The sequence below is a fragment of the Myiozetetes cayanensis genome, unplaced genomic scaffold, assembly GCF_022539395.1.
Source record: "Myiozetetes cayanensis isolate MyiCay16 unplaced genomic scaffold, myiCay2020 scf10, whole genome shotgun sequence".
Classification (NCBI taxonomy): domain Eukaryota; kingdom Metazoa; phylum Chordata; class Aves; order Passeriformes; family Tyrannidae; genus Myiozetetes; species Myiozetetes cayanensis.
The window spans coordinates 27,716,208-27,734,392 of record NW_026086605.1 but is presented as its reverse complement, the minus strand read 5'-3'; the positions used below and the strand labels follow the sequence as shown (position 1 = coordinate 27,734,392).

General features: G+C 42.0%; 1 protein-coding gene across 2 annotated transcripts; it reads left to right on the top strand.

Annotated features, from left to right (window-relative positions):
* Positions 1-8,749: 8,749 nt before the first annotated feature.
* Positions 8,750-16,204, top strand: GPRIN2 (G protein regulated inducer of neurite outgrowth 2). Of its 2 annotated transcripts, none has more exons than XM_050340082.1 (2): positions 8,750-8,902; positions 11,802-16,204. In XM_050340082.1, the coding sequence occupies exon 2, from the start codon at positions 11,818-11,820 to the stop codon at positions 13,618-13,620; it is 1,803 nt and encodes a 600-aa protein (XP_050196039.1). In that variant the 5' UTR covers positions 8,750-8,902; positions 11,802-11,817; the 3' UTR covers positions 13,621-16,204. The 2 variants fall into 2 exon arrangements, with proteins under 2 accessions (XP_050196039.1, XP_050196046.1); XM_050340089.1 differs by having other exon boundaries at positions 8,763-8,894.
* The last annotated feature ends 1,981 nt before the right edge of the window (positions 16,205-18,185 follow it).

Sequence of the window (18,185 nt, the reverse complement as noted above, 5' to 3'; positions counted from 1 at the left end):
TTTCGTTGCTTTAGTAACATGAGAGGTGCTACTGGATTGGAAAACTTTGGGAGTCCCTGCCTCCTTCCTGTGTATCCCCTGGCCTATAGAATACAGGGATCACTTTTGTGACTTTCCAAAGTCATTCCTTTTTTAACTTGTTTCAGTAAGAGGTGCAGGTTTCACTAATCAATTAAAAGATGGTTTAGTATTGCAAAATGGCTGCACATTTCAGCTTCTCTTGAGGCTCAGCATGAGAAGCTATGTGAAAACTTCTCATTGGCAAGGACAGATAAAAGCACAAAATTATGAAAACAATAAAAAAAATCATTGTATCACTCATTTTTGAAGGGACCTTAGGAATTCACCTATTCCCATCTCCTGCTCAAAGCAGAGACAGCTATGAGATCAGATTTCTTAGGGTTATGTCTGCTTGGGCCTTGAATATGGTCAAACCAAGGTTTGAAAAGCAAAGAATACTTGTAACAGGGACTTTATTCATTATAAGCAGTATCTTGTTAGCACCAGATGCTTACAGAGTTATTCTCTAGCTATCCTCATGACCTTCCTCTATCCGAGTGATGACAGGAGCTGAATTGCCTTTTGAGTTGTTCCAAATTTATGCCTCAAAATGTTGTGTTCCTGACATTATTAAATATTAATAAGGAAGTAGAGATTTCTGCAGCTCATTCTGTGATTTACCAAAGAGGAGGGAAGATTTGCTTCTTTACGCAGAGCAGGGTGTAAACGTTAGTTCTAGAGAAAGTTCTTCACACACTTGGATTTGACAAATATTTGCAAGCTTTAGTCTGCTACTTTGGTCTGCTACTTTACTATGTCTTGGTTTTTCTCTCCTCAAGGTCTCTGGTGGTAAATAAGCCTTGGATAGCATGGGCTTTCCTCTAGCCGAGCTCCAGTGGTTTTCTTCTCTCCTGAGAAATCCTGAGAGAGTAGAGAGATGCTCCCTTTCATCCCTTTCAGGCATTTTATGAAAAATAAAAGAGGCAGAGATTGCTTCTTTGAGAGGCAGAGATTGCACTTTGACATAATAACTTTTTCTTATGACAAAATATCAAATCTGAAATGAAAACTTTTTCCTAGTTCCTGCCATGTTCTTTGTTTATAGATTTCAAAGCCAGCTCTTACTACAATGGCAGCTTTTAGCAATGCTATGAAATACGATTAGATAGTCCTCTTTTTAGTCCTTTTCAATACTCACTTATCCCTTTGGATGGAGATTGCCAGTTCTTCTCCAGCTTAAGGATATACAAAAGACAGCTTGCAGTGTGAACTGCCGGCTTAAATTCCTGAGGGAATCTCTTTTTCATGAGAAGTTCATCGTAGTAAATAAAAGCTTGCAAGTGAATGTGGCGCTGCAGGACAACATGGTCTAGAGTTGTGACAGCTTTGCTTATAAAGGGTTAATGAAGCTGCTTATAATAACACATTGCTATTTAATATACCATGCATATATAATATGCATGCTGTTAGCGTGCAAATTATATAGAGAGTATATACATACAACACCTAATTTGAGAAACTCTGGTAATACTGGGTTTGTGTATTTGAAATCCTTAAGATAACTCATTCTCACTTGATGCTTGAAAGCTGGGGGGGCGAGGGGTGTGCTTCTGAGGCTTGGTTGGTGTCTCAGCTTTACTGGTAAGGTGAGCTTTCTGCAAGTACCACAAGAATTTCCTCTAGAGATGCTCTGTTTATTTCTTTCAAACCAAGTCTTACAAAAAAAAGACCCAGAATACATTATTTTCAATGTCTTATATTTAATATCTTTCATTCTGGGGTTTGAGAGTGCTCTGCAATCATGAATTAAGCCTTTAAATACCTACATCAGGGGCTTGTGAATCTAATCCCTGAGTCACAGTGAGTAAACTGAGTCACAAAGGGAATGACTTGCTCAAGGTCGTACAGTATGTCAGTGGGCACAGACAGAATTAGAAGGCAATTGTTTCCTCTTTCTAATTACCAAGCAATTGTTATTTATAGCCTGGAAGTCAGTGTTATGTCTGTCTACGATGTAAAAGTCAATCTTCTCCCTACCACTGCTGAGAGCAGCTTCTGGATGTAGATAGATTGTTGTTTTGAATCTTTCTTTTCTCCAAGGTTTTGTGTATAGTTCACAAACACTCATTTAAATAAAGAATTGAAGGGGCTTTTGAGGCCCTTTGTGTAGCGTTCAATCACAGGGAAAAACAAGGGAACAAGAAATGAAGGTAAATTACTGGGTCTCGCTAGATGAGTTGTCAGGTTTTTCCAGGTAGGAAAGAGACTCAACTATTACATTGTTGAAGAAGAATGAAGCGTCTTTGGTTGTTTTGGTGAGGCATCTTTCAATCTAAAATACTGTTTTCCTTCATCCTAATGGAGATGTTTTTACTATTACTATTACTTTTGTTTATGTCCCCATTACTCCTGTTTGATGCCGCTGTAGGAACCGCTGTCCTTCAATTAAGGTTGATATGTGAACATGAAAAGCCGCTGTACCTGAGGCTATACCCAGGCAGTATCTTTAAGGCAGATTTGAGCTAGTAACTAGTTACAAAGCTTTTATCTCTGTTGGCACAACACTGGACCAAGAGAGTGAGCTTTTTGGAAAGGCTGGGCATGTTAGACAGAGGCTCAGCTCTGTGCTTTTGGCCACCGCCTTTCAGCCAGCACAGAGCGCACACACACAGTGACTGTTCATCCACTCAGTCAGGCTCTGTGACAGCTTTGGGTGTCAGATGTGTGTTCACTTGTCAGGGCAGAGTATTTCACTGCCCTCATATTCAAAGGTAACCAACTACCATGCTGAATCCTGCTGTTAGAGCCAGGGTATCCATAGGGCAAGGGTGCTTGGCCGAGTTCGCATCTTGCCGCTAACTGTTGCTGTTAAGCTTTCAAGCAAATAGCAAAAATGATTATTTGAACATTTTCTACTAAAACACATGAATTTACAAGTAGACATTCTAATCACTTAGCCAGGTTGGGTGGAGTTTGTTGGACGTGTGAACTGCCAGCCTCTTGTAAAGGTTGCGTTAATATCCAGCTGTATTCCCTTGCTCTGAGATTGGAAGCAGGCTGTAAATGAGCTGCTGGTTTTCTGCACGATTTCTAAGTTCATGCTCCTTCACAGGCAGCTGTGATTCACACAGTTTGCATGCCTGGGTGTCTGGCAGGCAGAGGCTTGCTGAGCAAGCAGTGGCCGTGTGTTTTTGCAGAGTTCCAGATGAGTGGGTTTGCTTTGGAAGCAGAATGCTCAGGATTGAGGAGTACACACAGAAAGGGAGCTTTGAGGAGCACAAGTCTTTCTATACCAGACTGACCCTGTCCCCTCCAAGTTGGTATGTGTTGATGGAATACTATTTGATCCTCTGCTGTGAAGAGGAGAAGGTTCACTAGGGTCTGTTGCTCTGAAATACATCCAGATGTTCATAGATCATCGCACGTTTTCTGCATTAAACATTAATTCCTAAAGAAATTGTGAAATATTTTTCTCACAGGACTTCTGTATTGCCGGTGGATATCAGTAGCCAGCAATTCTTAACAGCATAAACCTGGCAGCTGAATTAACAGTTTCATTTTGCTTAATTCTGATCTGCTTAAAGCAGAAAGACAATTATATTAATATACCACTTCTGTAGGCACGCACTATTCACTGTAAGCATGATTCTAGGTCAGTGTTGCCTGCTGTCGTAATATTTAATTTTTTTAAAGCCCCAGCTGCTGAAAACAGCTGATTACATGAGCATATCAGCATATTTCAGTTGTAATTAAAATGTTTTAAGTCTTCTGACTGAAGAGCTGAGCTTAAAAGAAGTGAACTGTCAAACACTTAACAGTGAGCATCCAATATGACTGTACAATATCTCATATTTTAGCTCTGTTTGGTATATTGTAGGGTAATTGAATGCTGAGGCAGATGTATGTGCACATTGAGTGGGAGTAATGTTTTGCTTGTAAAATTCTTCTAAAAATAGATCAAAATCCAAGATGTTTTGAAATTGTTTCTGGGATGGATGATTAAATAAAGAAAGGTGGTGAAGAGGATGCACAGTTACACAGTAATCATGTGGTGGTGTCAGGACTGCATTCCAACACATGCTTCCCTTGTGATAGAGTGCATCTCTCTCTGGTTTCCCAATGATTTTTTTACAGCCCCATGTGAATTGCCCTGCCTGGGAATTCAGCTAAAGACGTCACTGAAATAGTCTCCTTGGGTTCATCCATATCAGGCTTCTCTCTCATAGCACTCTCACTTTAGCCTTTCTCATTCTTAGAATTCAGAGTTCTCAGCTCTGCTTTCCTGGCTCAGACTGTCCCAGGGCTGTGGGCTGTCCCTGCTGGTTCTTAAAAGAGAATGTTCACCCTCTTGCATGGCTTTTCTTACACTCTTGGGGTAACTGTGGACACAACGACCCTGTCCTTCTGTACTGCGGTGAATGTGTTGGAAAATGTTGGAATCTATTCATTTTCTGATGTGGCAACTCATTTATTATCCCCTGGTGAGGTCACTTCAGCATTTGGGGGAAGAAGTCTCTGCTTCATTCCTCAATACGGAGATGGAAAGAGGGGACTCTTTCCTTCTCATCTTGTTACCAGTCAATGCAGAGAGAGGTCAGTCCAGTGTGCCTTTGCAGTGCTGTGCACTGAGGGTCATAACTCTTCTGCTCTCATATTTTCTAGCCTGTCAAATGTACTCCTCTTCCTAGAGGTGAGTTGTGGTCCCAGTGACATGAACCGCTGTCACCAGTGCTTCTCGTGGTGCAGAACTGAGAAACAATCCCATCCATTCCTGTCAGTGTGCACTTGTCTGTTGTGTCCATCTGACGGCATTTGTAGGTGCCCAGACCAGTCTGTCCTGTGGATCTGTCTGATACTTGAAAATATTGAAGATGACCTAAAATATTTACAAAAGGGCATTAGCAGATTGGACTGAATAAGTCATAGTACATTTATAATGCTATTCCAAAATGCAAAGCCTACAGGAAGATGATAGATTAAAGGTTAAGTGATTGGGGTCTCAACCTAAGTCTTTATTAATCTAGTTGCATTGAAATAGTTGTACTGACAGAATTTGGAGAAATTCTTTTATGTTCCGTGACGAGTGATACTTTTTACCCTGTTGTAACTCCTCTGTTTCTTCCTTTCACTTATAATTCACCAAAATAAAATAACAATTAAAAACAACAACAAAACTCCTAATCCCAGACGCTTGAATCTCTAAGCTTTTTACCAAGGCTAATCCTGTTTCTCCAGTGCCTTTCAAGTGGTTTGACTCCCCCCACCCAACTTAAATGTTAGTGATTACTGTTAATGAACTGTTTCTTTCAGTAGCAGTAGTCAGGGAGAGGCCATCAAAACTCATCATACTAGCATGTCAGTCTTTTTGTAAGTGCAAAACAGGTCTTTCTTATCTTGTGGAAATTACTGGTAATTCTCAACGTGGGCAAGCAGGGACACATTTTTAGACATAACCTTGCTCTTATTTTTTTATTTATTTTGGTGTTATAGGTCTCTTCAAAATTAGTACTGCTCTAAAAGGAATCAATGTCATATTAGATGATGTTCCTTTTTATGTCATTTTACCACAGTAAACATGTATCTTAGTTCAGTCATAGGTTCCAATAAGGAAGAGACTGTTTAAATACCAGGCCTGAAGAGAACACAGTGTAAATATGCTGTACTGCTTCTGGTAACTGAGGTAATTTGGCTGTTCAGGCAGAAATTTAGGTGTTCCTGTGTGTGTTGTCTGGTGTCCCAGGCAGGTGTCAGCAGTGTTCATGGCTAAGTGACAGCTGCCCCTTACGTTGTAGTTGAAGTTCTGTCGTTTTAACCGTAAACTACTCTTGCCTTTTCAAATGTATAACCATGGTGTTTGTAATAAGATTAAACAGAGTTAAGTACCTACATATAGCAGCCTTCTATTCAAGTAAATCTCCTGAGTTAATTAAAATCACACTACTCTCCTTGTATAAAATACGTGTGTGTTTGTCTTGGAGTTCGGTGCTATTGCAGAAATTCTGTGTTTACCTTGTGAAGCTGATGATTGCACAGGTTACTGATGCACAGTGAGGCCAGAATGATGCAAATAAAGGAGCAAATTCAGGTCAAGGACCCGACACTTACAGCTGTCATTCAAAAATATCGGTGTGGATCAAATCGCCAAATGATTTTCCAAAACGCACATTTGCATATTATTGCTCTCACTTCTGAAACTGGCTTTGATTTCATCACTTATTTTGCAGTCAGATGCTGGGTTTGAAAGCATAACATGAAATGTTATGAAGAAATCTTTGGTTTTTTCCGTTGTATGATCAGCAAAGTGAAGATGGGTGAAACAGCCTGCAGTCACTGTTACAAGAGTGGTTGACTTGTGGGTCGACCACCACAGTTATATAAAGCAAAAACAAACTGTGGAATTCTTAGAGAAATAAGTCTCTGGCACTGCATGCCTGTTTCTAGTAAACAGCATTAAATTTCTCTTACCCTTCCCAAATTCTGCAACTAACTTGTATTGTTTAGTGTGTTAGGTGATCCGTACTGCCTCACTGTCTGTTGTTACTATTGTTAACAGAGTACTAAACAGGGGTTTATAAAGAAGAGGGAAAATGACTTTTTACATGGGTAGATAGTGATAGGACAAGGTGGGAAGATTTTAAACTAAGAGATGGGAGATTTAAATTAGATTTTAGGAAGAAATTCTTTACTGTGAGGGTGATGAAGCACTGGGACAGGTTGCCCAGTGAAGTTATGGATGGCCCATCCCTCAAAGTGTTCAAGGCCAGGTTGGGTGGAGCCCTGAACAACCTGATCCAGTGAATGGAACCTCAGCCATGGCAAGGGGTTGGAACTAGGTAGTCTTTAAGGTCCCTTCCAAATCAGCCCATTCTGTGATGATTCTGTGAAAGAGCATGGTCGCTCTTGCCAAGTCATGTATCTCGCCAAGTTGCAGTGTAGATTTTTTCTTGAGGCAGTTCTTGAAATCTAAAAGGATCCAGCAGCTGAGTTACTTTTGTGGCATTTTGTAGTTTCTGTCTTTGCTTGTTGGAGGAAATGCAAGCATGGCTGGATTTCTTTTGTTATTAACACATCATCTCATGTCAGTATCCCATGTTACTATCCTCTTTATGAAAACTGTGATCTGCTTTGTGGATGTCTCATTTTTCATATCACTCTTTTGAAGCCTGCCAGTGCAGGGAAGAAAGCAATCACTAATGGATACATAATACAGGAGCTAAATATGATCATACTGAAATACAGGTGGTATTATTATTTTACATGAAATCTTGCTTTATATATTGATGTGCGTGGAACATTAAAATACTGAAGAATTTTAGAATCATCGTTAATTTACCAGTGCATGTCTTTCAATTGATAACATACATTATAGTTAATATTTTGAGACTAAATTTACTGGTGCATTAAATAGGTCACAACTTTAATCATAAGTCATAGCAAAATACACATTTGTTGCTTTAAAGTAGTTCAGTGGAATTAGTGAAAGCAGCCTAGATCCTCTCATAAGCTATCTGAAGCTAAGCCAAAAATAGTGGATGTTAATTCCATTTCTATCCTAATCCTTTCTCTGCTTGTCTAACAATTTTCTATATATTCATAGCAGAGTATCTGCCTCAAAGTTACTGCTTTCTTGTTTGTCTATTCAGGTGTGGATTTCCTTTGAACTTCCAAATTAGAATCTTTCAGACGAACGCAGAACCTACAATAGGTATTTTTGAAGGAAATTCCTTTCCTATAAGTGATGCATTTACTTTTTAAGAAGCAAAGTTAAGCAAAGCAATCATCTCTACCCAGTTGGTTTGGGTCTCTAAGTACCCACTAAGTCAGCCGTGTCCCTATCCACGTGTCCCATGCTAATCCGTTTCTAATTAGCTGGTTCACAGAACACAGTGGTGTTGTATGACTGTGACATTAGAGAGGTCCCGTGTTTTGGGCTTGGATTTTGTTGATGTTGTTGTTTAAAAAGTTTGTCACACAGTTCTCGGTGCCTGACCCGGCCCCTTGCTGGTAGGTGTGTCAGTGTGACCATGCAGATGCTTGTGCTCCCTTCCTGCTCCTTCTCCTCAGTCACCAGCTGGGTGAGCCTCCCAGGCCCACGTGGGTCGTGCCGCACCTCGGTGTGTGGGTGTGCGGCGTCGGGCCCCTTCCGTGGGGGTGTGGACCTACGTGGAAGAATTTCTGTGCTCCCTGAGCAGTCAGTGCCAGCACCGCACGTGTGAAATGTGCTTTGGGAAGTAGGGTGTGGGATTACATGCCACTTCCAAAGGCTTGGGAAGAAGGGTGGTGCACGTACAGGTTTGCTCTGGGGTTTGTGCCACGTGTGGGTTTGTGTTGCTCCAAAGGGGGACGGTCTTCTTTTTCCTCCCTGTGCTGACGTTAGTGATTGATGTGGTTGGATTGATGAATTGATGTAATGAGAGCTAAGCCTCTTCCAAAAAAAAAAAAAAAAAAGAGTCATCAGGATCAGCAAGCTGGTGTGTTTGTGGCACACCTGCAGGCTGACTTACGCTGCTGTGAAATGCTGAGGCAACGTTTGGCTGCAGCAGAGGTGAGGAAAGGCCGGGGCCACCACAGGTCTGTTCTGCTGCTGTCACTCTCTGTGCAGAGCTCCACGTGCACAAGTCTGGCCCAGGGCCCTGCCTCTGCCAGGTGGACACAATGTGCTGGTTGTCTGAGATTCCCAGAACACAGCAGAGGAGCAGGGAATAGAGGGGGAAAGCATTAGGTGGACTATAAAAGGAGAAATGTTCAGGCTGTCTGGGAGAAGTAACTTCAGATTTCAACGTGACAGGAATGTGCATTATTCTCAAGGAAGCTGTTTCATCGTGCTTGAGTGGGGCTTTGTTTCCTTTTTTACCAATTTTTTCCCCGTCCTTAACTGTGTCATAAAGTCTCAGGTGAGAAGGTGATATGTTGTTTTAGTTAACTGCTAATCATTCCTATTGTTTTCAAGGCCCAAAAATCATTGGATAATTGTTACAGTTTTGCTAGCCTGGAACACTGGTATATCTGAGCAGGGATGTTCAAATGCTGCTGGTAGTTGCTGGTTATAATGTTATACATGTACGTCTAGGTGTGTAATATGTGTAGGTGTGTAATATGTGTTGCACTGGCCCACATTTGGTGTTGATTTCACCTGCAGTGAGGCAAAAATAAATTTCTTCAGAGTTCTCTTGGAGGTTTCATTGCCAGCATCACACTGGATGTTGTTTTCAGTAAAGTCACTATATTTGGACTGTTTCATTTGTCTGACTCTGTTTTGTGTGAGGTGATGAATCAGTTTCAAATTGCATCACTTCTTTCAGTTAGAGAGGTTTCTGCAGCAATGCTAAACAAAGAAAGCAAATAGAGCCCTTGGTCTTTGTGTGTATTTACGTATTTGAACCTTGTAAACTTTGTAAGAGAACCCTTCAAAGTTCACAGAGCCGTGTATCATCTGTAACAGGAGCCTTCCCTTCACCCGAGTCTCAGTGTTTGTTGCTGAGGGTTCCCATTAGTAAGTGTTGTTTCATCCCGGTGTGTGTGAGAGCCTTTGCAGGTGTTATCTGCTAAAGAGATTAAATGTAAGGTTTTCACCTTGCAGACAGCTATGCTCTGGTGTTTAATCCTATTGACTCCTCTGAACTCTGTGTGGCAGACTATCCCCACGTGTGTAAGTGGCTGCAGGACAGATAACGTGCTGGAGGAGGTGAAGCACGAATGAGGGACGGGAAACTGCCTTTTTTCTGCATGCAGTCCAAATGTGAGCAAGCCCTTTGCTAGCCCGTATTGCTGCCAGTCATCAATCCCTGCTACACAGCCAGCAATTAGAAGCTTCCTAAGGAAGTGATTGCAAATATTATTACTTTTTAACGTTGTCAGGCTCAATTTAATTTCATTATGGAAAACAGGCAACACAACTGGATTTCAGGTGACGGCAAAATTGCAACCTGTTAGCCTGCCAAAGTTACCAGTAAAAATGGAGTTAGAAGCACTGATAGCTGCCTGGATCAGCAGTAGAGCTCTTGGTTTGTGGATGGAGCAAAAGGCGTGCTCTTTATCAGTTATGCTGGCTGGTAGATGGATGACTCTTTGAGCCTGTAAATATCACATTAGAAGGATCATGTGTTAGAGGCTTCTCACTGGGAGGGTCAAATGTGAGCCCCTGCAGCCACCAGGTTCTTGGTGTAATGAGCGAACTTCCCTGTTACATTTACAGAATGCTTTTGTTCACCACGGGTATGTAACTTTTTTGTTCCACACATTCATTTTTATTTTAGTGATACGGTGCACAGTTGTGTGGGTTTATGTAGGAGACCTGCTAGGGAGGCAGAGTGTATGGAGAACATCTGGGGGAAAGTTGTTTTAAATGACAAATTGTGGCTTCCACTATACATCTGCACAGCAAAATATCCATTAGTACTTGACCTGGAAGAAATGCACAAATGCTCTAGATTTTCCTGTTCAATAGAATGAGTTCTTGTAGAAAAGAAATACACCTATGTGTGTCCATAGATATAGATACATAAGCATATTAAAATAGCCTAGTTATACAAATATTGCAACACCTCTGTGACACCAAGGGGATGTGCATAGTCAATTAGTGGAAGATCTAACTGAATAAGCAAAAATTAATCACTAAATCTGGTTAGATTCAAAATCTTCAATCACAGCTTTTCTTAGATGTGGCAGTGCTAACCTAAGTGTGAACAATATATAGGATGCTACACTCACCAGTAGAAACAAGAATTGCTTGAAAAAAGGACAGGAAAAGCATAACACTTCGGTTAAAGATGTTCTTGTTTTGTTTTTACCGTGCTTTTGGTGCAGTGAGTGTGCACCTTCCACAGCCAGCATGAACTTGTAGATTCTCAAAGGTGATCAGCCCAACCAGCCCAAAGCATGTACCTTTAACAGAGTCTGTGCTGAGATGCAGACTCTCCTTGGGCCTCTGTGGTTCCTGGAGGAGTTTCACCTCCAGCCTTTCACTGGATCCCTCTTTGCTGCTACCTCCAATGGTGCAGTGGTGAGCACAAGCTAGAAAGCCTTCTGAGCTGTCACAGTCCAGCTGGGTATCTGTGCCCTGTGCTGCCCAGCACTACTTGTTCTGGGAACACTGGCACTGACTCCACACTGGCCTGGGAGAGCTCATCTCTTTGGGTTTCATGTCACATCTCCTCTGCCACAGGTAGCCAAAACAGTTTTGTCCATACTTACTGTGCACGTGTGGGGACTCTGGGAAAAGAGTTGACTAAAATAGTGATCTTCTTGTGAAATGAAATATGAAGAAAAAGGGGAACTTGTTCAGTGGTTAATGGCTTTGTTAATGTTTGAAAGCTCCAGAAATGACTGGAGAAGTTCTGAAATTATAATGTCAGGAGACTCAAAACTGAACATTTCTTTGTTTTGACAATCTGTTAACATTGCTGGCTTAATGAGCACTGTGGCAAAGAGTTATCTGGTTTGAAAATACTTCTTTCTTTGCTTAAGTTACATGATATCTTTGCACGTCCCAAAAATGGCTCCAGTGAATTCAGGGAAGATGATAGTTGGTAATGTTGGGATTGCTTTTGTTAAAAGGTAGAAACCAAGAAAATTGTTTCCCTTTGTGTTTTGTGAAATGGAAAAAAAAAAACCCTTTGTGGAAACTGAAAATGGAAACTGACAGACCTGAGTATACATACACTAGAATACTGTGCTTTTTAAAGGTATTTGTGAACTGTGAATAGCAAGAAGCCCAGGCAGAAGGCAGTAGAGATTATAGTTTCTGGTACATTTATTTCCTTCTTTAATTGCTTCTTTTTCTTCTCCACCATTTCCTGCAGATCTCTCTTTTTTGCCATGTCAGCTGACAGCCACCAGCTCCACACTCATTCCTACCAGGACTCACTAAGTTCTACTTGCCACAGACTCCTGAACGTCAACAGTCACCCCCTGTCCAAGAGCTCCTCAAATCTGACCTGTGTTGGGCGATCAAGTCTAGAGGAAAGGCTAAACAGCAAACAGGAGCTGAAGAAAAGCTACAGTAGCACCATCTGCCATACCCTGGAAAACCAGAGTGATGCAAGGAGTGTGCAGAGTTCTGGGTGGTCCTCCTCGCAGTCTGGGAGGATGGGACTTGGATCAGAGGTCCAGACCATAAGTGACCAGTCAGCCAATGACCGTTCAGAGAGCAGAACTAAGACTACAAATCATTTCGTTATCATTGAACAGCCCTCAGCATCCTGGGAAGTGGGGGATGCTAAGATGTGTGTGAAAAGCAGCACGGTTGAGAATGTCTCTTCAGCCTGTGGTGCTCACCAGCAAAGCCTGTGTGAAATGCAAGAATCAAGAACTGCCCTTCAGAGAAGCCACTCAGACCTAACCTGCAGCTGCAAACAGCAGACTTATGTCACTCACATAGAAACCAGTGCCACCCACTCCAGCCTAAGCTCTTCTGGCTGTAGGCCTGGTCCACCAGGGGCTAGAATGTCCTTCCCAACACAGAGGTTTGGATCAGAAACAAATGAAAATACATCTCACTATCAAAACCTTGTGACTCATCTTCCAGTGCTGCCTAAAGACCAACAAGTACCCACAAACACCTTTGACAGTGGCACTATTCCACGTAACACTACTGTTTACACAGATCCTGGAACATTTCATGCTGCTGTTCTAGGACACCACATGCCTGGAAATGGTTTCCCAAACAGGACAATGTTCAATCAAGGCACTGGGATTGTTCACGGTGGTCTGACTTATGGTAATATTCCGAACTCTGCCTACTCCCCCATGGTGATGGCAGTTCATAACAACTCTGCAGGGCCCTGCAGTATAAGGCAGGATGCACTGAAGGCAGATGCCACCATCCCTGCCTACTGCCACTCCCTGCCCATCCCGTCCATACAGCTCGTTCCGCGGTTGGTGTGCTCCGTCAGTGAGACAGGAAGAGAGCCGGCAGCACCTGGCTATTTTCATTCCTTTTCTGCTTCAGACATTCTGACCTATCCTAAACTGGTGTCTTCAGTAAGTGAATCGGGCCTGGATGCCAAGAGAGTCCTGAAGTGCTGTAATGTTCCTGAAGAACAACTGCAGCACACTCAGCACTGTGCTCATCAGGAGGGAGCTCCTCCAGAAACCAAGGCTGCCTGCGTTGCCCTCAGCAGCCAGCAAGGTGCTGACATGGTCGTGACAACCAAGGATATGTGGACTATGACCTCTATGAATGATTTAACCAGAGGAGTGAAACCACCTCTTGAGCGCAGAGATGCCGAGGTACAAACTCTTCCGACCATGGAATGCAAATCTGTGGCTACAAGCCCAGCAGCTGCAGCAGAAGGTCACCCACACGTATTCCCAGAGGTGAACCTGGAGCAAGACTTGGAGGCCCCCAAATCTCCTGTACGTGAAGTGAGGTGGGATGATGAAGGAATGACATGGGAAGTGTACGGGGCATCTGTGGATCCAGAAGTTCTCGGGGTAGCCATTCAAAAACATCTCGAGTTTCAAATAGAACAGTTCCATACAGAGCCTGCTGAGGCGGCTGAGAAAAGTAATGAGGAGCCACCTCCTGAAAAACCGGTGAAGAAAAGGCCTTTCAGGACAATGATGCATTCCCTGAGATATCCAAGCTGCTGTGCTCGTTCCAGTACTGCAGTGGAGTGAGCATGGCTGTAGGATGCAGGATGGCTGTGCTGCTTTTAAATTGTAAATAAATGCCAGCTCTTGATTGATAACACAGTACATGTGGACAGCCCACATCAGGGTAAGTGGGAGAAGTTCAGTGATCATCGAATATACATCTAAGCAAGGAAAAACTTGTGGCTGGGCCATATGACACAACATAAGCTGTTATCTGCATCGTGTCATCTGACTGCTCTCGACTGTATGTACTGTAGCACTGTTTTCTTCTATGTTAGTTTTAAACCATATTGTAAGGAACGAAACTTCTTTTCTAAATGATGCATCTTTTTAAAACAATTATGACATTTTCTGTATTTTAATAATTTAGGGCTAGAAAACAAAGTTAGAAAATTATGCTTTAATCAAAGTTCTTAGCTTGCAATCCTACCCCCTACAATTGTTTTGGGAGCTTTCGCTGTTAATTTATAATAATGCTGACTATAAGACCACTTTAATTGTAGAATGACAAAATAGTGTAATGCTCTATGACAAAGAATTGTAACTTTTTCTACATAACTGTGAAGTAATTTCAGTATTACTAGTCTGAACTCTTCCCTCTGCAAGCTCACGTACGTTGGATGCTCCTCCAACTTTCCAATTAGTTTGTGGTTACAACAAATTACACTTTAAATATCCAGAACTGATGTTTACCAAGCAATTGACACAAATGTACAGTTTTACCAAAGATGACTCATGTAATGTGAATTACTTACTGAATGCTTGTTTTAGAGACATGAAACAAAAGGTGTTCAGATCAGTCTGTCATACCCTACAACTCATAAGCAGTTTTGTTTTGCTTATATTAAAAGTAGTTTCCAGTGAGTTGTTTTTATGTGCATCTCTCCTGATCAGTGGTTGTTTGGCTGTTGCATAAGCCACAGGGGACAGTTTGCACGTAACCTTTGCTCGTCTTGTGTTTCCTCTCTGGTCTGACGTCAAGCGCCTGCTAAAAGTGAGACCTTGTGTCTCCCCCGAAGTACAGATCTAAGGTTATTTGTTCCGAGTGCCTTGGTCATTTGGGCAGCTTAAAGATTTATTTCCTCCTAAAAACAGCTTTGCAGACAGTTTCTCAGTGAGACACCTCTTATGATAGTGTAATGCAGCCACAGTGCAGGGCCTGCTTGAAGTGAAAGGTTTGTCAAGGAAGCTGAGAGTACTATTCCCAGTGTCATATGTGGCCTTTGGTCAATGAGCTGTGGTGCATTAATTTAATAATATAGAGTGGCTGAAGATCAAATTTTCACTCCTGGACAAAGTGGAATTAAGCAGAGCTGGCTGGTGTGAAATTTGCTTTGAGTTCAGGAGGCTTCATTCAGGCCCTGGGACTTTGGCCTCAATGAAGTCTGAGCTCAAAATGAGTTTTATATAAATCAAGTCTAAAACCACTGGAATATGATGCCTTACTCAGGATGCTTCTATAGCTCTGAGCATCCAAGTTTTGATAATGATCCTGCATGTTAAAATTAATTTTCTCAAAGCTTTAATAGAAGTAAAGAAGTAATGAGTAGTTAAATAAAATCACTCCGCTGTTATTTAGAGTTTAGCTAAACAATTTCTATACAAACTCACTTTGTGGCCCAGAGTATTGAACACTGATTTCTCCCTGAATTCTTCAAATATTACACTTTGAGCATTTCAAGCACTGTGGCAGTCTAAAACCTTGTGTTGCCTGTTAGCTTGTCACTGGGTATGCAGGAGAACTAAAGATTTGAAGAGGCAAACTAAACCTTTGAAATAGCAAGTGTAACTTGCTCCCATGGCCATTATAATCCACACTTTTAAGCTATTTGACATGTGGAATAACCTGTATTATCTTTTCCACCCCTTCCAATCCAAGAACCCTTCTAAAATAAAGCCCCCCTGCTCTGAGAAGGTGATAAAATGGGACCAGTATCAAACTTGTCAGAAAGAGATAGTTTGCAGAAGGGACTGGAACAATATGGCCAAGTCCCTTGAATCCTTTGACTGTTGTACTATAAAAGCTGGAACAGCTCTTGGATTTCATACAGCTCTGGTGGCAATTACTTGTGGTTTGTGCATTGGACTTGCTGCCACTAAACACTGATTATCATTCCTGGATGAGAAAAGCAGCAAGTAAGGAGAAAGGATACCAATGATTTGCAAGTCCAGAAAAACAGATGCTCACTTATTAGTCTTTAGGATGATCATTGGAGTTGCTGTTGTTTATAAAAATGGTGTTTATGTTTGAGGGTTTCCTATGCTTTTGCAAAGGTTTAAAGTACAAGGTATATTAATGGAGATCTAAGAGAAAAAAAAAAGAGCAAAAACACTAATCTGAATATTAGCTGTATGGATAAAATAAGTCTTTTCTCTTGTATGATGGATACTTAAAAAAAAAAAAGGCAATTTGGATTCACTTTGCATTTGGGTTCAATTTTTTAAAAAAATTAAATGCAGCCACATTGTGTATTAAGTATTCTCTGTTTAAGTGTTACTCTTATAAATGTGAGAACTCTGATTCTGTTTTTTAATGTTTTCTAACTTAGGAAAATCCAAATCCACTACATTCTGCTTTCAAATATGAATAAAGTAGCAGAAAAGCTCATACTAGATTTATAAGTGAGTGGGTCAATGCTGAACACAGATGCTTATCGAGCCAAGGTGAAATCAGGGTGTATTATTTTCTTGAGCCCATCTGAAAACCAGTTTGAACTGCATCGTGTAGCCTCTCTTCCCCAGCCTGAATGCTCAGGTACCAGTTACAGCTGAGGAAATTGGGGTTGCCTTTCCCTGGAATCCTCAGTGAGGGCTGCACTGACACGCTGGGTGCTTCACCATTTTGCCTCAGTGCTCTTTCTTTCCCCTAACATCTGGGAACAGCCACAGCCAGTGCAGATGTTTGGATACGTTATGTTGTCCCTACACACTGACTAATGTCTCCAGAAGGTTTTCACTGTATATAATACTTGAGGCTGAGAGATTGATAGTGGGCTGAGATGCTTAGCTCAGTGGCTCAGCACAGATTGAAGGGAATTGATACTAATATCAGTATGCTGAAGAAAGGGCTCTGAAAAGGCATTAGAATAATTTCACTCTGAATTATCTTCTATTATCATTCCTAGAGGAGAGACCAAAACCTGCCAGACATTTGACACTATTATTGCACAGTTGCTATTTGAGATAATCTTTAAGTGGGGGGGTTAAATACTGAAATAGAGATATTCTCTTAATGTTTTAAATAAAAACCTTCCATAGTTAAATCATTTTTTAAAAAACAACAAACCACTAAAAAGTTGCTTTGTCATTGTCATAGCAGTCACTTTTAAAATCACTGTACTTATTTGTTTGGCCCTCTCCTGAAAACGTCAGTTTGTTCTGAGAAGCAGCTTTCTAGAGCTGTGTATGTGACAGGTTGCTTAATGTCTGGGAATCCAAAGGAAAGGCCACCCAACCAAATTCACTGCAAGCCCAGTAACATGGGTGCCTCCATAACAAACTCCCCAGTGATTCCTGCTGCCCCCAGGGCCATGAGGAGGCAGCAGCTGGGTGGGGATGTGCTGCTGAGGGGCTCTCTGAAGCTGGCAGCCTGTGACAGGAGTGCTCTGGGCTCTCTCTCACTCCCAGGTCACTCTGTGGTATCTGCAGACCTTGCGTTTGGGCTCCTGCTGCTGGAAGAGACCTGGGTCCTGAGATGATGCTCTCAAGGATGGCCAAGGATCCCTTGCTTTAGACACAAGTGGGAACCCCTGCTCTAGAGACAGCTTATCCTCCTTCCAGATGTAGCTTAAGGAAGTGTGTGTTGTATGACTGAACCAAAAGGCCCCACGGAGCGACACTGCCCCATGGCCATGGTCCCCTGAGACAGGGCAAGTGGGAGGAGGCAGAAGCAGTCAGCTCTTCTGTACCCAAATGTAGCCAAGAAGTTCCAGGGAAAAAGAGCATCCCTTCTGGATAGACAGGGGAATGTATTTCTTCCTGATCACTTCCCTGCTTACAGCCAGTAAGAAACAATGACAGGCTGGACTAATTGCATTATTGGATAGACATTTAGTCTTTTAAATCCAAAGCAGTAACGACCTGTCTGGAGATGTGCTGAGGTAAGAGGCCTTCTGGAGGGATGTTACCCCTGTTTAAGGTGGAATAAGAAAAACAGTGTAACTTTGCTCAGGAAAAGTAATGTGTGATGAGGTTGGGTTAGAGCAGAAACTCAGAGTGGAGACAAGACTGAGGAACCCCAGCTCTACACAGGGAGCAGGGCCAGGTGCCCTCCAAACACTCCTACTGCCCCTTCTCTCAGGAGCTTTTCCAACTGTGAAATTGCAATGTTAATACTTCACTGCCATCTGTTCCTTTCAGACATGTTGAGGTGATTAATTTGTCTTCCTAAGCCCCTTGAAAATGAAAGCAGTCTATTAGTGCTAAGTAATACTGTTAATTGGCAAGAGAGAAAGAGGCAGCATGTGGGTTTTTGAGTTGGAAATAAATAATTCTAATCAACTCCCACAGTACCAGTTAAATAACTTAGTGGAACTTGCTGCGTCAGCCACTCATCTTTCCCTTCCAGGGGACTTTAGGGCTCTAAGATT